Source organism: Brienomyrus brachyistius, chromosome 9 (genome assembly GCF_023856365.1).
Source record: "Brienomyrus brachyistius isolate T26 chromosome 9, BBRACH_0.4, whole genome shotgun sequence".
Taxonomy (NCBI): Eukaryota; Metazoa; Chordata; class Actinopteri; order Osteoglossiformes; family Mormyridae; genus Brienomyrus; species Brienomyrus brachyistius.
Genome location: NC_064541.1, coordinates 8,754,759 through 8,775,582, shown reverse-complemented (window position 1 = coordinate 8,775,582; position 20,824 = coordinate 8,754,759). Strand labels below are relative to the sequence as shown.

The 20,824-nt window shown below is 47.8% G+C and overlaps 2 protein-coding genes across 6 annotated transcripts; one reads left to right on the top strand and one right to left on the bottom strand.

Annotated features, from left to right (window-relative positions):
- Positions 1 to 70: 70 nt before the first annotated feature.
- Positions 71 to 14,338, top strand: kiaa0319 (KIAA0319 ortholog). 3 transcript variants are annotated; one of them, XM_049026867.1, is made up of 21 exons: positions 71 to 663; positions 2,384 to 2,511; positions 3,289 to 4,025; positions 4,645 to 4,813; positions 4,890 to 4,988; positions 5,065 to 5,162; positions 5,253 to 5,340; positions 5,416 to 5,508; positions 6,059 to 6,191; positions 6,504 to 6,732; positions 7,069 to 7,192; positions 7,526 to 7,658; positions 7,803 to 7,951; positions 8,122 to 8,273; positions 9,745 to 9,883; positions 10,460 to 10,619; positions 10,708 to 10,844; positions 11,614 to 11,736; positions 11,888 to 11,978; positions 12,056 to 12,147; positions 13,119 to 14,338. In XM_049026867.1, the coding sequence occupies exons 1-21, from the start codon at positions 656 to 658 to the stop codon at positions 13,289 to 13,291; spliced, it is 3,255 nt and encodes a 1,084-aa protein (XP_048882824.1). In that variant the 5' UTR covers positions 71 to 655; the 3' UTR covers positions 13,292 to 14,338. The 3 variants fall into 3 exon arrangements, with proteins under 3 accessions (XP_048882824.1, XP_048882825.1, XP_048882826.1); XM_049026868.1 differs by having other exon boundaries at positions 71 to 667; XM_049026869.1 differs by lacking the exon at positions 71 to 663 and adding an exon at positions 683 to 2,027.
- A 56-nt stretch (positions 14,339 to 14,394) lies between these two features.
- On the bottom strand, positions 14,395 to 20,380 carry aldh5a1 (aldehyde dehydrogenase 5 family, member A1 (succinate-semialdehyde dehydrogenase)). 3 transcript variants are annotated; one of them, XM_049026887.1, is made up of 11 exons: positions 20,362 to 20,380; positions 19,561 to 19,800; positions 18,394 to 18,477; positions 17,910 to 18,080; positions 17,513 to 17,629; positions 17,265 to 17,408; positions 16,882 to 17,025; positions 16,520 to 16,678; positions 15,892 to 16,055; positions 15,422 to 15,480; positions 14,395 to 15,252 (listed from the first exon to the last, which is right to left on the bottom strand). In XM_049026887.1, the coding sequence occupies exons 2-11, from the start codon at positions 19,798 to 19,800 to the stop codon at positions 15,041 to 15,043; spliced, it is 1,494 nt and encodes a 497-aa protein (XP_048882844.1). In that variant the 5' UTR covers positions 20,362 to 20,380; the 3' UTR covers positions 14,395 to 15,040. The 3 variants fall into 3 exon arrangements, with proteins under 3 accessions (XP_048882844.1, XP_048882843.1, XP_048882842.1); XM_049026886.1 differs by lacking the exon at positions 20,362 to 20,380 and adding an exon at positions 20,184 to 20,328; XM_049026885.1 differs by lacking the exon at positions 20,362 to 20,380 and having other exon boundaries at positions 19,561 to 20,127.
- Positions 20,381 to 20,824: the final 444 nt, after the last annotated feature.

Sequence of the window (20,824 nt, the reverse complement as noted above, 5' to 3'; positions counted from 1 at the left end):
ACAGCAAGCTAATCGCTGGATTCTGAACCTCTGTGTAACTTTAATTAATAGAGTGGTCCTGTATTAGTTGACTCCACTCCAATAGAAGCTTTCAGTTTCGTTTATGCTCGCATCTGCCAGGATCGGGTAAAATCTGCAGCGTCATTAAGAATGTGCTTTGCTATCCTTGCTTACAGTAGCCTACACAAAAGCTGAAAAACAGAAAAAAAACCTTTGAGCATATATATATGCATATATAAAAACTGAAATATATATTTTTCCCCTTATGCAGTGCCTGTCCTACGAAGCAGTCTTGTACTATGAGTGTATAACGATAAGTAGGGGACAATCACATTTTAGTATGACACTCCGGTTTATATGGAGGTCGGTAATAAAACGTTGGGGAGCTGCTTTCCAACACCGATCGCCGCTTTCATTCAGACTCGGCAGCGGAGGGACGAGCGCAGCTGCCGCAGCAGACGGATCCCCTTCCGGAGCGATACTGCGCACATCCCCGCCTGTCTTGTCTCCAGATACAGCAACGCCCTGCGTCTGTCATGCACGCCGGCCCCAGAAAAATGCACCTAGCACGGAATCGTGCACAAAATACGGCTTTCCCTGGGTTTTAACGATGAGAGTATCAGAGACAAAGAATTTCTTATAACCTAGACGGGAAATGCTAAGGTAGGTATGTTACATTTATTCGCTTTCTGTAAGCAATTTGTCAGTAATTTTTAGTTGTATATATAGAAAAATATAGTTAAATCAATTCTCTTTCTAAAGGTAGCATGTAAAGCTGTCTTATTGTCGCTGTTCGAGGATGCAGTGAAGAGCTTCATACTCCCTGGACATAATCTGCACACTAATGTATAATACAGTTTCTGTTCAGATTGAATGTTAGCTCAAATGTACATTTGCAGCACATACATCTCTTAAGAATTCTTAACAAGAAGGACAGAAAGATTAAATGAACAAACAGCCTGATTCAAACAAATTTGCTGTTGCCTGCGAGTACCGTTGTTTGTTTTTCCTATGCATATGTTTTATTACAACCCCACTGACTAACTGGTATATTTGATTTACATAACCGCGTGTGACTCTGATAAGGTTCTTGCAATCGCCTTTAACGAAATACATGGTTGCCTAGAAATCACCGTGTTCGGTTATCGACGTATGGTATTAAATTAACCAGTGACAGTGAATTATTCCAGGATGTTAAAGCTCTGAAGTTCGTAATCCTCATCACTGGATTATGCAGAAACACTAGCCCAGTAAGTTTTAGTGCTGGAGTGCTATGAGCCTGTAGTATTCGCTCAGCTTAGAGCTGATTCTTCGCTTTACGCCTGATGTTTTAACCCTCTGGTTACCGACATTTACGCAGCGGCTTCTGGCTGCAGGTTTAGCTTCTACTGGATCTTTGAATCTTGCGGACGCACAGAATTACTAACTGGTTGTTCTTTAATTGCTGCCACACCCCCTCAGGTGACTCCACACCTAGAATTTTCTCAGGAGCCTTGAAATGTTCTTACTGTCTTGACAGTTAAGGTCTCTATGCTCTAAGCTCTCCTCCCCCATCAAAGGTTGGTGTGCCGCGCTCCTTTTGCCCTCAGACGTTTAAATGTCTGCCATTTTGGTTGGTCTGCGATGACAGCTAACCTCTTGGGGAGTTTCCAGCTAGGCTCAGCAATTTTCTGATTGTTTTCTTGTCTAGGATAGATTTCCAACTGTTCTATGTGCATCTTACTGATTGGCTTTGTTGATTTTTTTTCCCCCAGGCCCTGGAATAATTGTACCTTTAAATTACATTAATGTCCGTACAGCCACCCCTTTCCAGCAGGGGGCGAACATCCAAGTGACTCAATATTCAAATAATTAGCATTTTGAACTGGCCATTTGTGGTGTTAGTCAGCTGGTGTTGAGTTCCCCTGTAGCACCGCTGATGATCTGTGCTTTGGATGTTGCAGAGAAGAATACCATCACATCTGACGCATCAAATATAACAGCATGTAGTACACAGTGTAATGCTCTGGTAAAGACTAAAATGAATGGTGTGTTAACCGTGATAAATTTATGTTTTAATTCCATGTCGTTGATTCATTAATCCTGGTAAAAGTTTCAACGAAATGTGTGAGAGTGGACGCTGTGATGTGGTCAGAATTGGTTTTTTGAAGAACGACTTATACACTCCTTCACACCTGTATAGCTGTTCACACCAACTCTCTACCAACCGGCCTGTGCCATTAATGCCAGTTTATTGTGGCCCAACCCAAAGATAACGAACCTCACATTTGCAAATAACTTGTTGTTACCATTTTGTGAACTTTTCTCAGTGTTTTCTTCAGTGGCCTCTGCTTGCATGCAGTCAAGAGTGTGGCTACAGTCTTACTTACTTCTCCGTTTCAAGCTCAAGGACTTTGGAGGGGTGCTCTAGCATGCCCTGCCGAGGAGGCACACGCCTCGCCCGCAAGCAGCATCCCGTTCTCATGGGGGTGGTCATCCTGCTTCTCTGCCTGGCTCTGCAGTGCACAGAGGGTGGGTCTGGGACCTGGCGTTTTCTTTGGGTGGGGGGTCAAATGCTTCCATGTTCTGCATTTCTAAATGCTAGTGCTGGGGTTTGTGAAGATGACCGATCGGTTTGCTGTCAAAATACAGACGAACGTAGTACTTTATCGCCGTGATTAATTACCTTGTTAATTAGAATGAATTCAGTTACCACCCTGTTCAACCAAACACGGCCAATGAAGCATTTGACGGTCTCTAGAAGATTATGTGGTAAATTAAGAAACATGACAGGTTATTGCATAATTAATGTTTAATTAATTAATTTGCTTTGACCTTCACTTAAATGACTACATAGGATCACATTCGATTTTTACAGTTGACAGAGACGTCTGTGGTAGTTTCCAGTACAGCTGTGAGCACCAAACTTGTAAAAAAAATAAAAGCATCTTCCTTGTTGAATATTGAGTCAGGTAGCTGGAGTCACACAGAAAGCTGCGGATTTTGGAATAATACTTTCATTTTGTATTTTATTTCAACAATAAATACTAGTGAGGTCACTTGGTCGGGTAATGGTCTAGAAGGGAAATGGTTTCTGTCGATTACCAGGGTGGGAGATATATTTAGCATGTAATTACTTAGCAGACTGTTGTCTGTCTTGTAGTTTTTACTCTTGTAAATGGGGTATTACTATAGTATCTCAAGGCCACAATAACAGGGCCCATCCTGGAGCAGGAACAAGCAGTCTGGTGTTAGCAAGTTTGTGGGATTTCCTTACGCTGCCGTATCACGGTCACCTGTTTTTTGTAGGTGCAGTAGCAGAGCAGTGCTGGCAGGGGGCGACGTACTCAGAAAGCGTCGTCTCGCCCAACCTGAAGAGCGGCAACATCCTGCGGGTGCCAGAGGCGCCGTCGGTGGGCCAGTGCGCCAAGGCCTGCTGTGAACTGCCTGGCTGCGACCTGGCATGGCTCTTTGAGCGCCACTGCTACGTGCTGAGCTGCCAGCGGCAAGAAAGGTGCCAGCCCCGTCCGAGGCCCGGCTCCGACTCCTACATCATCTTCGTGCGTCGTGGCCCTGCATCGCCACTTGTGCTGCAGTCCCTCGCCCGTGGGCAGTCTTACCCGGGTCGCTGGAGACCCCTGTCACGGCCCAAAGGGCCCGCTGCTGTCCTCAGGGACTTGGCCCTCTTCGATGGGACGCGGGACTTGAGTGAGCTCGATCCCTCATGGACGGACATGGAGTACTCTGACAGGAGTTTGGAAGATGGCAGCAGATTCGGCATGGAGGTGAAGAGCGGACCTGAGGCAGCGCGGACGGAACAGAAGGAGAGCTCAGGCTACCTGGACTGGCTGCCTCTGCTGGGCAGGGAGGAGATAAATGTGACAGATATAGGGGGTGGCTCAGTGGAGAGGGAATCTCTGCAAAACACTGCCCAGGACGGCCCATCTGTCCTCAGCTCCTCCCCTAGGCCTTCAAACGGGATATCCACCACTGAATCAACCCCGACCTCTGACCCTGCAGTGTCCCCAGCTGCACAGAACCTCACTGTAAGTATCCCCTCTTCAAAGAACAGAAAAACAACGACTGAGTGCTGGCGGAGGGGCGACATCTTAGATGACTGAGACCACACTTCCAAAACACTGGACCCTTAGCCTCATGTGCCCTGAAGCCACACAGTCCATTTTTAAGCCGGCTGCTTATTTTCCGTTGTCGCGTGTCTGTGTGACACAGTAGGTTGTGTGATGCGGTTTTACTCTTCCTTCCCTTCGGAGCACAGAAGCTTCCCTCTGCTTGGGGATCACGAAGCATCACGATCTCTGTGGACGGTGTCCCTCCAGCGGGCCATATGGCAGCATGCTGACTCACCATTCCACAGAAACCATTTCCCCCTCCCCCCTCCACTGTTGCCTTTTGAGGAAATAAAATAATCAGCGTGTCCAGTCTCCTCCTGCAGCGGGAAGTCGTGATGCATTCGGGGAATTGGGATTGACTTGTTGTGAAATGAGTCCCCTGCTTTGTGTCCCCATACGCCCCTGCTGAGATTAACCGGTTAGAAGATGGGTCGATGAAATTCATCTGTGGTTTTAGGTGACAGGATTAGAGCGATGACCTGAAATGTGACGTACAGTGAGGACACTGATGACTCTGCATTTGTCTCCCAATCAGAGCGAAGAGCTGCCTGACAACGGCTTGTCCGTGCAGATGCAGCCTACTGTGTTTCCCCAAGACAGTCCCGCTGACCCTCCCCCTCAGCGCCAAATTACGACTTGCCTTCCCACTGGGAGTTTGCCCCCTGTCCTGAATCGGACGACTCCCACCGCTGCCCCACAGAAAGGTACGGTGAACAGCAAGAAGGGGTGAAGCCTGGGTACCACACCGTGTGTGACGTTTTAATGTCTGCCCCCGAACAGTGGGAACCCTGCTGGTCTCTGCAGGAGACCCTGTGGAGGTGATGCTACCCATGAACACTGTGGAACTGAGAGCCGTTGTGGTTCCTGAGCCCCAGACAGGTAAGCAGGGAAGAGATGATACTGATTAATACACGTCTCTTGCATTACTTAATTGTGATTTTTTTTTTGTCACCAGAAAGCACATACTCTTATGAGTGGAGTTTGCGCAGTTATCCTAATGGCCACCAGGGGGAGATGGAGGGCATGAACAGCAAGACAGTCAAGCTCTCAGGGGTAAAACGTATTATGAGTAATAGTCTATCTCTGCTGGCACAGAGATGTGCTTTTTGCTCACTGCAGACACGCCCGTTTTGTTTGTGTCAGCTTTCCGAAGGTGTGTACGTTGTCAAGGTGACCGTCGCGGGGGACCACGGGTCCGGAGACGCCCTCGTGAATGTCACCGTGAGAGCCGGTGGGTGCCACGTATCGGGGCTGCATATTCACAATAACATCCACACAAGCTGAAACGTCTCTGTTGCTCCATCAGCTGCCCGTGTGAACCAGCCCCCGAGAGCCGTGGTGATCCCCCCCACTCAGGACGTCCTGCTCCCTGCCTCCTTGGTCTGCATTGATGGCAGACGTAAGCCCCCCCCCCCCCCCCCCCCCCCCCAGCCATCTTCCTTCAGGCTTATGAACATCAAGTACATTGTCTGCCTCTGCTGTGCTCTGATTTTTGGGCACAGGCAGGGGGGCGGGGGTCCAGGAGAGTCATACAGTCAGGAGACACTCAAAAGTTCAGGGAGATAGTGTGTGTTAGTGCGGCATCAACATTTTTGCGCATACTTCGCTGCATTACTTATGCAAAAATATTCTGAAGGCAGAATGATAAATGATTGGTTCAGAGAGGACCAATCACATTATAGAGGAGGTTAGTCCAAGCAACTAAAGGAGGCGGGATCAACCAATCAGATGTCTCAGTCCCACCTCCTCCACTGGCTTGGACCAACAATCTGATTGGTTATCTCTCTGATCCAGTCATTTTTCGTCTTGCCCTCAGAACATTTTTGTGTAAGTAAAACTCCCAGAAGCAACATTTTCTTGTAAGGATACTTCCCTTATAAATCTAAGATGAGTCTCCACCTAATGAGAGAGGGCGAACATTCTGAGCACATCTCTCTCCTTGGCTCCAGGGAGCACAGACGATGGCGGCATGGTGACCTACCGCTGGGAGGAGGTGAAAGGCCCACCACACAGAAGCAAGGCCTTCGCTGACACCCCCCTGCTCCGCCTCTCGGACCTGGAGGCCGGCAACTACACATTCAGGTGCCATCGCTTAGACCTTAATTATCCCCATTACTGGGACTCTGCGTCAAACAGCTGCTTAATGTTACTGTTTCTCTGGTAACCCTGAAACACAGGCTCCTTACAGCTGCTGCAGTTAATGTTTATCATGTACTAATGGTGCCGCTGCCCTTTAACTGTGTAAATCAAAAAGCCAAGTTACTGTGTTAGTTGCATAACAGAGAACATTATTACTGTTATAATATCTAATGCTGAATAAAGGGGAATAGAGGTAGCAGTGTAGAGGTGACAGTGTATCTTCTCTGGTGACGCTAAAGGCTGCCTTTCTCTCAGCTTGACAGTGACGGACTCTGATGGGCTGAGTGACTCCACCATGGCCACCGTCAGAGTCAGTGCGCCCCCCGATCTGGCTCCGGTGGCCGATGCGGGCCCCAATCTGACGGTCACACTGCCGCTGGACCGCGTCACCCTGTGTGGGAACCGGAGCAGCGACGACCACGGGATCGTCAGCTACCTGTGGACCCTGAGCTCAGGGAGCTGGCCCGAGAAGCCCACCATGCAGGTGAGTGGGATATGAAGGCCATCCTGAGGGCTTCGCTGCTGTACCTTTGAGTAGGTTTCCTGTTTCGGTCCCTTTAGATGGACGCATCGCGCTCGTCCACGATGTCATGTGTTTGTGTATAAATGACTCTGCAGAGCTGCTCCCCTTAAGGTTCAGTTCTTTCTGTACATCTTGGGAAAGCAGCAATTTATAAAGCAGCTCTGCAGCCTGTTAAGGAAACAGGAGGTGGGATATTCCTGTGCCGTGACAGCATTACCCCAGGAGGTGACATCAGGAACCTAGAGCAGTGCCCTCCTGCCGCATGTCGTGCCCTAACGGCTCCCTGCTCTGTGCCAGGGCGCCCAGACCGCCCTGCTCCAACTCTCGGACCTGCGCGAGGGACAGTACCCCTTTCTGCTCACTGTCACTGACTCGGCCGGCCAGCAGGCCTCTGACTCGGTGACTCTCAGCGTACAAGCAGGTGGGCACCGGCACGCCAGCATTCGCATTGCATATTATGGGATGTTGGGCACACCCTGGCTGCCTGCCTGCTCGGCCAGGCTTAGATTATCCACTCTAACCAGTATCCTACTTACTAGCACAGGATATTAAAAAGGAAGGTGAATAATGTTCTCCACGAACTCGTGTTTCATAGAGGAGAAAAATCAAGCTAATCCACGTATTTTAAATACTATGGGGCCGTAACACCATTAACAGTTTTTGGCAGGCTGAGCTTTGTGTGTGTGGGAGGGGGCTGCTAAGGGAAAAGACGTGTGGCCTCATTCTGAGCCATGTGGGGGTGTTTGTGTCCTAGAGAGGAATGCCCCCCCCGTGGCAGTGGTTGGCCCCGACCAGTCGCTCATCTTCCCCATAAGCAGCATCAGGCTGGACGGCAGCAGCAGTACGGATGACCGCGGGATCACGGCCTTCCACTGGGAGGCGCTGAGGTACGGCCTGCTTGCTCAGCCAGATACTAACCCGGAGTGACCCAGGTTTCATACTGCAGTGAAACCAGAAAATGCATCTTTAGACAGTCACAGACACAATGCATTCTCTCATACTACCACTCATCCTTTGCGCTTGCTTTGAAGTGGTCCCTCCGGGCTGACAATAGAGGACTCTGGCAAGGCTGTAACCATGGTGACAGGCTTCCAGGCTGGTCACTACACCTTCAGGCTGACAGTGGAGGACCAGCAGGGGGCGACAGACAGCGCCTACCTTAATGTCACTGTATGTGAAGGTGGGTCTGCTTTCACCCAGTCATACCAGTCGCAGTTTTCTAGGCAGGCCTTGAGTAGGTTTCCTTACTGCTCTGGTTTTGCTAGTTTATACCAAAGCTGTCATCTCCAGTTTAACCCTTTATGCATCTGGTTGAGTGACAGTGTTTACCCTAACCCCCCCCCCCCGCAGGTGTAAAGCAGCCCCTCTCTGCCCACACCAGTGGGGGCCACACCTTGGTTCTGCCCAACAACTCCGTGGTGCTGCAAGGAAATGTCTCTGGTGCGGATCCGGGCTCTGTGTCCTACCTGTGGGTCCGGGATGCGCAAAGCCCAGCAGCAGGGGTGAGTCCGCATGCACGGTCTGTAGGGTTCCTGTAGTTTGTTGGTTTATTTTTAATCGAAATATTGAAACGTCTGGACATTCGTTATTGCATTGTAATCTCTAAGTCAGCGATTCTCAATCCATGGGCAAGTTCTGAAAGGGTCTCGAGGCAGAGTTGGAAATGTAAGCATTTTAAAAGCAGCAAGTTCCTATGCTGATCTATGATCAGATTTCTCAGCCCCAGTCATACAATTAACCTATATAAATGGGTCTTGGGTCTGCAAATGCTTACTGCCAAACTAGTGAACACTCAACCAGTCCAAGAAGCCAAACCACAGATGCTAAACTTAAAATTCACTGGCATTGTGTGCTTCATCATAGCTTTAATTTAAACCTATACATGATATAGGGTCGCGACTGAGCTGACATAACAAAGATGAGTCTGCAGGGCAAAAAAGGCCGAGAACCACAACTCTAAGTGATTCTAACTCCCCCTAGAGGTCGTGGTGGTGAATGATGTTTCTCTGATAGGACAGCACTAATTTTTGTGCAGTGGTGTATTGCTGCATGACAAAATAAAATTTGCCCAGATTCTCGTTATAATGAGATATGTATCTGCATATAACCAGAAAAATGGAGGTGCAGTGGTATATGCATGAATTTGTTATTACAGCATATAAGTTTAAATAACCATAAACTCTGAATTTCACTGTAGAATTGGATGAAACTTTGGCTACATATCAAATATAGAAGAACATTCTCAAGTTGGAATGGGGAACATATTATGCCTTATTACATTTCAGTGAATAAATTTACTACCATAAAACAGATAGTATTTGGGCACTTGCAAACTGTATGCAGTGGCTTGACCGCATGAAGTAAAACTTGATCAAATCATGTACACAAGTCATTATCAGCTGGGCTTATCTGTTTTACATTCACTTTGTTCTCCGTACCCCGACATAACATACCCGTTACTTCATAAGGAGAAACCTTTGTCGTTTTAACTTTAGATTTAGATTCTCATTTTACATAAGTATTATGCTATAATGCAAAACCTTTATCATTTTACCCAGATAATTTTGCTTCTCGTAAAACTAAAAATTTGTCTCATTAAAACGGGATAACTGTCACATTCTAACGGTTTACTTTCTTGTTACAAAGTGATATGTATCACATTACAATAAGATTCTTATCTCCATATAACAAAAAACTGCATTTTTTTTTTATTCATGGCGGCAGCGATTCGTGACTGAAAGCTTTGGTTTAATACTAGAGTGTCAGCAGAGGGCGGCCATAATTACTTATAAGTAATTAGTAACATCAATAAGTTCACATCGATTTAATGGCTGAACTGAGTTAAACTGTTTTCAGAGTCAGATCTGGATTTCCAGTTTGTGGCAAAAGAAATGCTTTACAAATTAAGGAAAAAGGAGGGAGAAGGGGGGAAGTCAGGCAGATGCCGCACTGATAACACACCGTCCCTCCCAGGATGTCCTGTACGGCTCGGAGCGCTGGGACTCCCTGCACCTGGCCAACCTGGTGGAGGGAACCTACCTGTTCCAGCTACGTGTCAGCGACCCTCAGGGGCGGCTTAGCGCAGCCACCGCTACCGTGGAGGTGCTTCCTGGTAGGAGCCCCTGGCCACACGGCTCCCGTATCCGTGGCCAGCTCACTGTGTGTGTGTGTGTGTGTGTGAGATCCACGTATTTGTGATATGGCATGTGTGGTGCATTGTAATCTGATGCAAACTTGATGTGACGTGATGTCTGATGATGTAATACTAGGTGGTGTGATGTCATGGGAAAGTATGTGTAAAGTGTGTGGGGTTGTCATGTATATATTACATTTTGGGGACCAGATTTAGATTTAGATGTGATAAAACCACAATGTGATAAAACTGGGACTCCCTTTTTGGTCCCCACAAGGGGAAACTCAGTTTTATAAAATTCTGGGACAGCAATCAAAAAACTAAAAATTTCAAAAGTCTTGCATTTTGTTTGGTTACTAAGGGTTAAGGTTACGGCTGAGTAGGGGTTAAAGTTGTCATCGTTGGGATTAGGGTTTTTTCCCATAAAAATGAATGGAAGGTCCCCACTAAGATGTAAATACAAGTGTGTGTGATGATGTAGTCTGGTGTGACACGGTGAGTAATGATGTAATACTGGGTGATGTGATGTCATGGGATGTGGGCCCTCGTGCGCAGACCCGCTACGGCAGGCCGAGGTGGAGCTGGAGCTGCAGGTGGCTGTGTCCCAGGTGAGCCAACAACAGATGGACACACTGGTGGGCCAGCTGGCGGAGCTGCTGCACATGCCGGACGCCAACGTGACTGTGCGCAGCCTGTCTGCGGGGTCAGAGGTCAGGTACGCGCCCACCTTCTCATGTCCGTGCACATGAGGATCCCCTATAATGCAGCTCCCGGTCGACATCTCTCTCCTCTCCTCTCCGCAGCACCGTCCTCCGGCTCTCGGCGCAGGCCCAGGGCGAGCCCCTCCCCGGCCCCCTGCTGGCCCGCCGCCTGCGTGAGCGGCTGCTTGGGGACAGCACACACCTGCTGCCGTTCAGGGTGCTGCGCGTGGACACCAGCAGTGAGTGACACCCGTCACACGCTGAGCCTCTTCCCTACCAACTCTTCATTCGATACTTGATAATCAGGAATGGACATTAGTGGAATGTTCAGTAGTTGTATAAGTAATGATACACATAATGACGTCACAGACAACGATGGAGCACATGTACGACGGCAGAGCCCAGAATATTATAATGGAGCTGAAAAATTGTGTAGCCATCATGTAGACAGTTGTAGCCATTGTAACGTCATAGCACAATGCCTTACTTGTCTGTGGTAATGCTGGTGTAAACATGTGCTAGTCATATAAACGTATAGCACATAGAATTATGTACTCGGTACATAATGCTTGATAATGATAATACATGATTTCCATGGGGAAATAGTTTTTATGCTTCCCTCAGCTTGGTCTTTATAGAGTAAGCAGTCTGTTGGGGCACCCAGTGAGGTGGGGGTTAAGGGACCCGCAGATGTGCTGAGGCTGGGTTTGAACCGGCAACCTTCTGTTTACAGGCATGCAGGCTTAGCCCACTGAGCTACACGCTGCCCCTGTTTAGTTGTTTATGTACAGTACTGTACTTTTTTATCGTTACTAAACCATATAACCTAGGTGTGTAGTAAGCTATACCATCCAGGTTTGTGCAGGTACATTCCATGATGTTCGCACAGTGATGAAATGGCCAAGTGGTGTATTTCACGGAATGTATCCTCATCATTAAGCAGCCATTGGCTACGCTCGGCGTACACTTCTGTGCTGACTTGAGTTGTCCGGCTTTGCCACGGTGCAGTGTGTCTGCTACGGTGTTCAGACCACGGTCGCTGTGACCCCATCACCAAGCGCTGTGTCTGTGAGCCATTCTGGATGGAGAATCCCATCCGTCGCCTCCTACAGGACAGGGAAAGCAACTGCGGTGAGCACTAATTATTTTTTGAGAGCCTGGCAGTTGGCAGATATGAGCCAGTCTCCTGTAATTCCCCTTACCTCTTCATTTAGCCATAGATGTAGTCTTGTGCTTGTCAAATAGAGTGAGTTCCGGAATAATCTTGCCCTGTCTGCCATAGACTGGAGTGTGCTGTATGTGGTTGGGAGCTCCTTCGTGGCCTTTGTCTGCATCCTGTCAGCCAGCTGGGCCTGTATCTGCTGCTGCAAAAGGTACCCCAACCCTTCCCGTTTACCCTTGGGCTGTGCTTCATGCAGGAATGGGACTTTCCTGAATGTTAAACTTACAGGAGGAAGCGCACGAAAGTGAGGAAGAAAACCAAATACACGATTCTGGACAACATGGATGAACAGGAGCGGATGGAACTGCGGCCAAAATACAGTGAGTCGCTTCGGAGTTTGCAGTTGGAGTTTGTTTGGGTGCAGAGGGGGCAAAAGGCTGCTTTAATCTGTCAGGGCTCCTCTTGTCTGTAAAACAGTGGATTACTGAATTTAAAACGTGTAAAAGGCCATATGGTTTATTGTGAAACAACAGTACTGGGGGGTGTTCAATCCAGGTGACCAAACAAAAAGCCTGAAAAAATGTTAAAAAACCAAATGGTGTCTTGCCAGTAAAATGTTACTTAGTAGGCAATTTAAGTGATATAGCGTTATTAATGAGGAGGGCCAATATTACAGCAGAAAGGACAGGCCCCGATTAACAGTATGGGCATTTAGGCATGTGTCCTCGGAACCACATTCTGGGGGGGCAACCCCGCACTCTCTAGGCTTGGCCAGCAAATTTTATTGCCGTAATACCAGCCAAGCATTGGCCAGCACCCGCTCCTCCCGGATGCCCCCATCTACCACCTTCGAATTGAAATGAGTATCCCAAAGGTGGGATATCTGATATATAGCTGCAGAAGTAGCGTTTGCCTGGCTGCACTACAGAACGCTGTTCTCGCTTCACCTTCTTCTCGTGACGTCATTGCTCACAGCGACAATCATTTGCTCAGGGCTGCTTAAGTGCCCAGTGAAGGCTTTAAGAAGCTTGTTTTGCGTTAACGTCGACAAGGTGTGTCTGATCCATCTTCATGGAATGGCTTGAGCTTTAAGTAGGAGCGACCACTAATTCTGCCAGGCTAATTTACTTAAGTGCAGGTTTGTTTAGCGACCTTAATGGAACAGCCCGGAACATACCATGACCACAACAGGCTATGTTTTCGTATCACTGCTGCTTCATCATCAGTTTTTTTTTTTTTTTTTTTTATAAAAATGGATGATAAATTTATCCTAGCTGTTGCCACAGGCCTGACGTTCTCATATGTATTGATACTCAGTGTGACGTGTATCCATCATGTTTCCCGGCAACAGACATCAAGCACAGGAGCACGGAGCACAATTCCAGCCTGATGATGTCTGAGTCAGAGTTTGACAGCGATCAGGACACCATCTTCTCCCGTGAGAGGCAGGACAGGGGTAAGAACCAGCATAACGGAGCCTGCAGAAACGGGGGGGCCTTCAACGCACGGACTGTGGACAGCTGAAGGTTGGCAGGCTTCTACTCCTCAGTGCTGTGGGTGTCATGGGCAGGAAGGTCTGCACTGATACTGCTGGATAATGATGGACACAAGCCCAGGAAACAGGAAGTATCCCATAATGCCCTGGGAACAGTGACCGGTGAATGTAGGTATAATTATGGTCGGTCCTTACCATTTTTATGCTTTTAATGATGATGAAAGCTAATCTATTTATTTTGTGATTTTAATGTGTGTGGCTCCTTCCAGTCACTTTGTACAATCCTTTCATTTGCGGTTTGTGTTTAAAGACCAACACATCCTTGATTTTTAATATGCCGTGTTCAGGGTCGATACTGATGTTTGCAGACGTGAATGATTCAGACTCACATTACTGTAGGGCTATTTTTTTTTTTTTGCACTTCTAATACTGTTATAACCCTCTCTTTGATATGGTTGTATGCAGACCTCCCATCCTGAGGGTTCTACACACCTTCCAGGACATTGTACATACAGCCGTGTTTGTTCTGTGAATTGCACAGCAGAACCACAAGGGGGCAGCCTTAACGCTGAGAGTGGGGTACAGCCACACGTCGTGGGTCTCACGCACGACCACAGCCAAGGACCTAAACCCACAGAGCAGCACTGACTGCCCTTAGGCTACGGAGAATAGCAAAGGGGGGGGGGGGGGGGGGGGGGGAGGGCGGGTATGTCAAGAAGCATCAAGATACAGAATGTATGCATGTGTGGAACTTAGGAATTACTGTAACCACTAGAATGTTTGCCACGAAACGGGTAATGCACAATGCGAAACAGGTACATTGCAAGGAGAAAAGCCCCAGTAACTGACAAGTCTCTGTAGAGACTAATGCCAGTAGATGGGATTGCTTGGGAAGTTCCACTTAAAACACTAGTCTAGACTGTGGCTGTCATTTTTGTCGTTTGTTTGATTGGAGGTAAAAACCTGTAACCTTATTATGACAAGGCCCCGCCCACAGATATTTTGTTTTTCCTCAAATTAAAGTCTATTGATGTTTAACTTTGTGTAATTAAAGCACATCTGCTGCCTGTCAGCAAAAAGGCTAAACCAGCATCGTTCGCATTCTTTCAGAAATAGAGACGCAACCAACCAATCACCACTAAAATTTAGTGACACATCACAGCATTTGGCAAGACATCTGTGTGCTTAGAGAACAAGACAGGGTTCAGGTCAAGGTCACAATGGACGGATTTCATTTCGGCTAAATGAATCAGGTCAGCTGCATCGAAAACGTCAGTCACACTCTTGTTAGGCCTTTCAAAAAGACACACAACTGACAAGAAAGACATGACATATCTAAAAACATTTACGAAAATATAATCTAATCTCTATGTACCGGTAATCAATAATCTGACCCTAAAGGAGACATTTAATAAAGAAGCCATAATTCAGTGGCATGGCTGGTCAGTAACATCAAGTTAATTATTATTTTTAATTGGAAAAAAAAAAAAGCTAAGTGCAATCAGTTTCAGCTTTGAATGGATGTTTCAAAGTCTAATCTCTAATACTAAGTGATTACTTAGAAATGACTTCACTACATCGCATGCCCTTAATTTTTCCTGCACCGACCTGTAGTAAGATTAAGATCTATACATATTTACAAGTTTCCTTTCAGATTCAGTTCATCTCCACATCATAAACAAGCCACCTGAACAGCTGATAAATTCCAGTATAGCTACATCACCAATTAAACCTACACACTGACTTCCACCCTCAGTGTCCCATCTTCACACAGCCGTTCATGGAGTCAGGCCTCCGAAGCACATGTACTTGACATCCAGGTAGTCCTCGATGCCATACTTGGAGCCTTCCCGGCCCAGACCAGACTGCTTGACCCCCCCGAAGGCAGCCTCGGGCGTGGAGAGCAGGCCCTCGTTCACCCCCACCATGCCAACCTCCAGCTGCTCGGCCACGCGCCAGATCTGATCGATGTCCCTGGAGAAGAAGTACCCTGTTGGGGAGGTGTGGCAGGGGTGGAGAAAAAAAAATCTGTTACCTAATTGGTGGATTTGAGAAAAGAAAAAGATGCCTCAAACAGACTTTTGTTGATTTGCTCAGGCTGGTCACTAACTTTAGACGAGTCACGGCAGGTGTGACCTGAGACAAAGCCGTCGGCTCACCTGCCAGGCCCACTTGGGAGGCGTTTGCGATGACCAGAGCCTCCTCCTCCTTATCAAACCTGGAGACCAGAAATAAAAGTTCACGAAGCACCGGAGCCCTTTTGTTTCCGCCACCTGATGTATGTCTGCGCGCCCATCGAGGCAGAGCGTCATGAGTCTGCAGTGCACCAAGCCGATTTCTATCCATCAGAAACTGCCGATGAGTCGGTACCTGCCTGTCGGCCAGCGTTCAAGGCACGTTCGGACTTCATGAGCATGGTTTTGCCTGACATTAAAGCGATATCAAAGCTAGATGGTGAAACTGAGCTCTGATTGGGCTGCATGTCACCCATCACCTAGTTGTGGTAGTGTGTTCCAGTGCAAATTGGGGGGGGGCACATACATGATCACGGTCCACCCACCAGACAACAGCAGAGGCTGAGAAACCTTGTGTAACCCCCCCCCTCCCCCAACGTTTTCTTAGGACTCACTTGAGGACGGGGACCAGGGGCCCAAAGGTCTCCTCCCGGGTGCAGAGCATGTCAGTGGTGACGTTGGCGAGAAGCGTGGGCTGCATGAAGGAGCCCTCAAGCCTCCGACCCCCCCGGAGGACAGTCGCCCCTTGAGCCACTGCATCAGCGATCTGGTGCTCAACCTGGAACATGCAAAGCCTCAGACACAAAGTACAGCTCAGGAAAAAATTAAGTGACCTCTCCATATTTATTTACTTATTTTTAAATCCTGGTTTAATCCTGGTCCTGCTGGCAGAAGGTTACATTGCGAGGCAGGCTGCTTCCAGGCTCTAAGTTTCTAAAACTTCAGTACACAAGAACAAGGTGAAGCAGGAGACACTGGGAATAACCGAAAACCAGCCAGCTAAAGGGTGGGTGTGACATTCTAATGCCAGAGATGGCTGTTAACCTATCGGACATTCTCATGAATCGCAGGATGACACCAAGTGACCTTCAAAAGGAATGAGAAACATTAAGTGCAGGTGTGAAGTGCACTGCTAGGGCAAGTTTATATGAACCGAAGTTCTCTCCTGATTAACCGTAACCTACTAAACTAAGATGCCCTGGACACCAGAACCAGGTTAAGCAGAAACAGAGGACGGCGTACCTTTTCCACGGCACGGACGTTGATGAGGGGCCCCTGCGTGGTGCTGGGCTCAGATCCATGACCCACCCGCAGCTCCGAGTCCATGGCCTTGCCCAGCCGCTCCAGGAAGCGGTCGTGGATCCCGCTCTGCACTAGGAAGCGGTTTGAGCAGACGCACGTCTTGGGGGAGAGAAGATCAGTTTTTAGAGCAAAACACCGCTTTTCAACCAAAAACCTGATAAGCAAGAATTTCAAAAATGGATATAGAACCTTGCATGGGACTCGACCCACAAACAAACAGGCTACAAGCCCAGATCATTAAACACAATGCTACCTGTTGCCATGGTAGGACTTCTCAGCCCCCTCCCCCAGGATGTTCGTACCTGGCCAGAGTTCCTGAACTTGGAGGCCATTGCACCAGCCACAGCCTTGTCCAAGTCGGCGCTGTCAAAGACGATGAAAGGGGCGTGGCCACCCAGCTCCATGGAGACCTTCTTTACGGTGTCAGCAGCATGCTTCAGAAGGATCTACAGGGTGGAGTTCCACAAGCAGTCAAACAGAGCTGTGCAGTCTGCTACCTCCTAACAGTGCAGGATTAATGAATAAAAAAGACCATGCAAATGGTTATTCTTTTGACTGAAATTTCCTTCCAGAGTCGGACATCTTGTGGATATTTAAATTGTGAACCAATTGTGAATCTGTGAATCGTGATCGCCTAATGGAGCACCTGATCCTAGAATCTGAGCCCGCAGGTTTAAGTCTGTACCTTTCCAGTGGCAGTGGACCCAGTGAAGGAGACTTTGGCCACTAAGGGGTCAGTACAGAGGATCTCTCCAACAGCCGGGGTACGGTCCCTGGAACAGGGCACCACGTTGAACACACCGGCCGGGATCCCGGCCTGTGTAGCCAGCTATAAAAGACAGGACGTGTCAGTCCAGTCTGGGACTTGAACCCAAAACCTCCACTGCATCCAGTCAATTTCACACCATGCAGCATAGAAGCGGAGAGTCTGACCTCAGCGAGAGCGAGAGCAGAGAGGGGCGTGTCCTCGGCCGGCTTCACCACGACAGTGCAGCCAGCAGCCAGGGCCGCGCCCACTTTCCTGGTGATCATGGCGCTGGGGAAGTTCCACTGCAGGGAGAGTTAAGGGAGAAACGTCACGCATTTTGGGAGGCGAGGCTGCAGCAGGTTCTGCAGCATCACCTAAACAGGAGACAAATCCGCAGCAGGGGAGGTACAGCAGTGAGGAGGTCAGGGGTTAAACCGCACTGCACACTGCAAGCTACACAGATCTGGCACTGAATGGCTTTTTCCCAGAATGCATTGCCCATGTGGTTTGGGCCAACACATGCTTCTCAGAATCATAACCCCACCAATCAGCAGTCTTATCCTCAGTGATGGCCGCACACACCGGGGTGATGATGGAGGCCACGCCCACCGGCTGCTTCAGCAACAGTATCTTCCGGTCCTTGGCAGGGGAAGGGACGATGTCTCCGTATACGCGACGGGCCTCCTCCGAGAACCACTCCAGGAAGGAGGCCGAGTAGGCGATCTCTCCCAGGGATTCCTTCATAGGTTTCCCCTGGAAGAGACAAAGCTCTCCAATCTGACTTCTATATTGCTGATGGGAGAAATTACCTTCCAAACTATTAAACAGGGCTTTACCTTTCACCGTGTCCGTGTGTGAGCTCTTTTAAACTTTACATTGCTTATATGCAGACTTGATGTTCACATTATACTTCACTGTTGGAGCAGAGGTGGGTGATATGATCATAATTTATATGGTTATAATTCCTGGTTTGGAGTCTGGACCACCACAACCCACTGGATGCATTCATCTTGGCCCTCAACGTTAAAACACTAAACATTTTGACACTTAAGAAAACACCACTTACACATTCAGCAGTAATCAGTTTAGCGAGGTCCTCCTTGTGCTGCGTTAGCAAATCGTACCATTTCCTCAGGAAAACGCTTCGCTCCTGTAGATTCAAAACAGGCAAGGTTTAGATATCGATGGCCGGATGGCCATCGCCGAGGTCACCCACAGTAATGGACCCCCACCCTGCCCCTGGAGATGCCTCGTACAAGTTGAGCTATGTAATGTTCTTTAGCTCAATATCAAATTGAATTAAGTACAGTACATAGCATTACAAAATACAGGCACTTTAAAAGTTGAAGTTTTTCATTTATAATATAAATTACAAGAAATTATTTTTATGCAGCTGAATTAACTATGTGGCTTCAGAGTACAAAGGTAGCCTAAAGTGAACGCTATTAATTACCATGTTCTCTTACACCACAAGATTAATCATTTCACTGTCCGGATCCTGACTATATATCTGCTGACTCTGAACTAGATTCTGCGAATTATTTGTTTGCGAAGAATATCAATCATACCTCTAAACCTGTTCGCTGGGTGAAAAAACTATCCCAGAGCGACAAGGCACCTTGCCAAACAGCATACTGGCCGTTTAGAACATGATTGTGGGAAAAAAACTGAAATTTAAAGTGGACGTGTCTCAAAGACTGACCCAATCGGGGGGTTACAGCAGGATAAAAGCGAAATGTATGCAGAATATCTACGTTTGAAATTCGTCTATAGCAGAACGTGTCAGAGGTTCAGCTTTTCACGCCATTCATCTGTGCATTTAAATGAGCGATCAGCTTAACGTGTCAAACAGACGTGACGCGCACCACACTTGCAAGGTGTTTGTCACTAATCAGAATAGTATTAATATTGTTATACAAATGTATTTTAGCGTTTTTGTAGTTATTGTATATAGGTTATTGTAATGACAATAGAAACTGTAGCTGATATATTGTGCGACATATAATAGCTGACAAATCGATCCCATGCTGAGACCAGTTTGCTTTCGCTTTAGCCTTGGGCGATTGTTCCTTCTTCCACAGACCCGTTTTGGTCTTGACTCAACAGAGCGCTAAAACTACACATTATAACGTTTCTGCAGCCTATTTTTGCAACATTTTGCAATGTGCATGCTAAAAATAAAATCGCATGAAAGCATTTTGTGGATATTCACAAATCCCCATAGGCAGATCACCTTCGCTGGGCGCCGCTTCCACTCCTGGAAAGCCGCGTACGCTGCCCGGACAGCGGCTTCGGCCTCCCGGGGTCCGCAGTCGGACACGCTGGCGATCTCCTTGCCCGTCGCCGGGTCCAGAACTGCAAACGAGGAAGCGGCGGAGACCCAGCGGCCATCGATGAACGCCCGCGTCCGCAGCAGATCCGCGGAAACGCTGAGGGAGTAATCGCGACTAAGCATCGGCAGGCCTGGCAGCATCTGGCGGAGAAAAGATCGACCCCCTATGAGACAGAGAGGACCCATGACAAGCTGAATGCCCTGCTAATGGCGATAAAATGAACGGGATCACAAGTTAACGCCGAAGGCCGCTATAAAGCACACTTTTAAGGGCTCGAAAGGCGGGCGTTTCTAACACACGTGATGCTTTGCTGTTGTTACAACCATCGGCGCGACTGCAGCGTTACTGTAACAGAGTAACAAGGTCGCTTTATTAATTCAGAAGTCGCTCAATAAAGACAGATGAACGAACAAACGACAGAAAGGGAAATAGCATGTCAACAGACGGGTAACATTTAGCTTTTATATAAGTAAATTGTTCTCTTTCAGAAAGTGTGATTCGGTAAAGTAGGAGTTTGTCTTGCCTGCGTCCGAAGGTCCTAACAACGAGCCCATAAGTCCGTAATGCAATAAGTACGTTGAGATGCTGACCTGGGACCTGTTCGATCGTTTAGTTCATAATGTTCCAGGTTTTGACTGGAAGAGAGACGCTGATCCCAGGCCAGCTAAAGGGACTGTAAACAGCTTGGAACCGGCTATTACCTTACGCACGAACGAACCCGCTTTTAGCCAAATCTGTCCTTGTGTCCATCCATCTTTCGTTTAAGATGGCCATGATATCAGGACGCTATTCAAAGCTATCTATGTGTAATTTTCGCTAAATTTAAAATTTGTAGTATTATTGTATTGTGTTTCGGTACTGTTTAAACGAAGCTCTATCCAGAATACAAATAACAAAAACACTCAGTGGCAAAAAAAATTTAAACACCCAGACGGACTGGTGGAAATTAAATGAATCTGCACGTGGGACCTCAGCATGATGCAGGCAGTCCATAGACACATGTGACGTATGTGGAAGGGTGTTGCCTTGTTGAAGGACTGTACCAGGGTGCTGTCTCAGGAGGGGTAAGAGATCCAGGATGTCACTGAGGTAGTGCTGTGCCGTCAGGGTCCCCGGAATCACTAACAGAGCTGACCTGAAGTCATACCCTATTGCTCCCCACAC

Coding starts and splice junctions, on each gene's coding strand:
- kiaa0319 (XM_049026867.1), top strand. Junction 5,163..5,252: donor AGACAGTCAAGCTCTCAGGG/GTAAAACGTATT, acceptor TGTTTGTGTCAG/CTTTCCGAAGGTGTGTACGT. Junction 11,979..12,055: donor TGTATCTGCTGCTGCAAAAG/GTACCCCAACCC, acceptor TTAAACTTACAG/GAGGAAGCGCACGAAAGTGA.
- aldh5a1 (XM_049026885.1), bottom strand. CDS start 19,845: ATGGGTCCTCTCTGTCTCATAGGGGGTCGATCTTTTCTCCGCCAGATG. Junction 17,026..17,264: donor GGTCCACTGCCACTGGAAAG/GTACAGACTTAA, acceptor TCCACCCTGTAG/ATCCTTCTGAAGCATGCTGC. Junction 15,253..15,421: donor CTCCCAAGTGGGCCTGGCAG/GTGAGCCGACGG, acceptor CCTCCCCAACAG/GGTACTTCTTCTCCAGGGAC.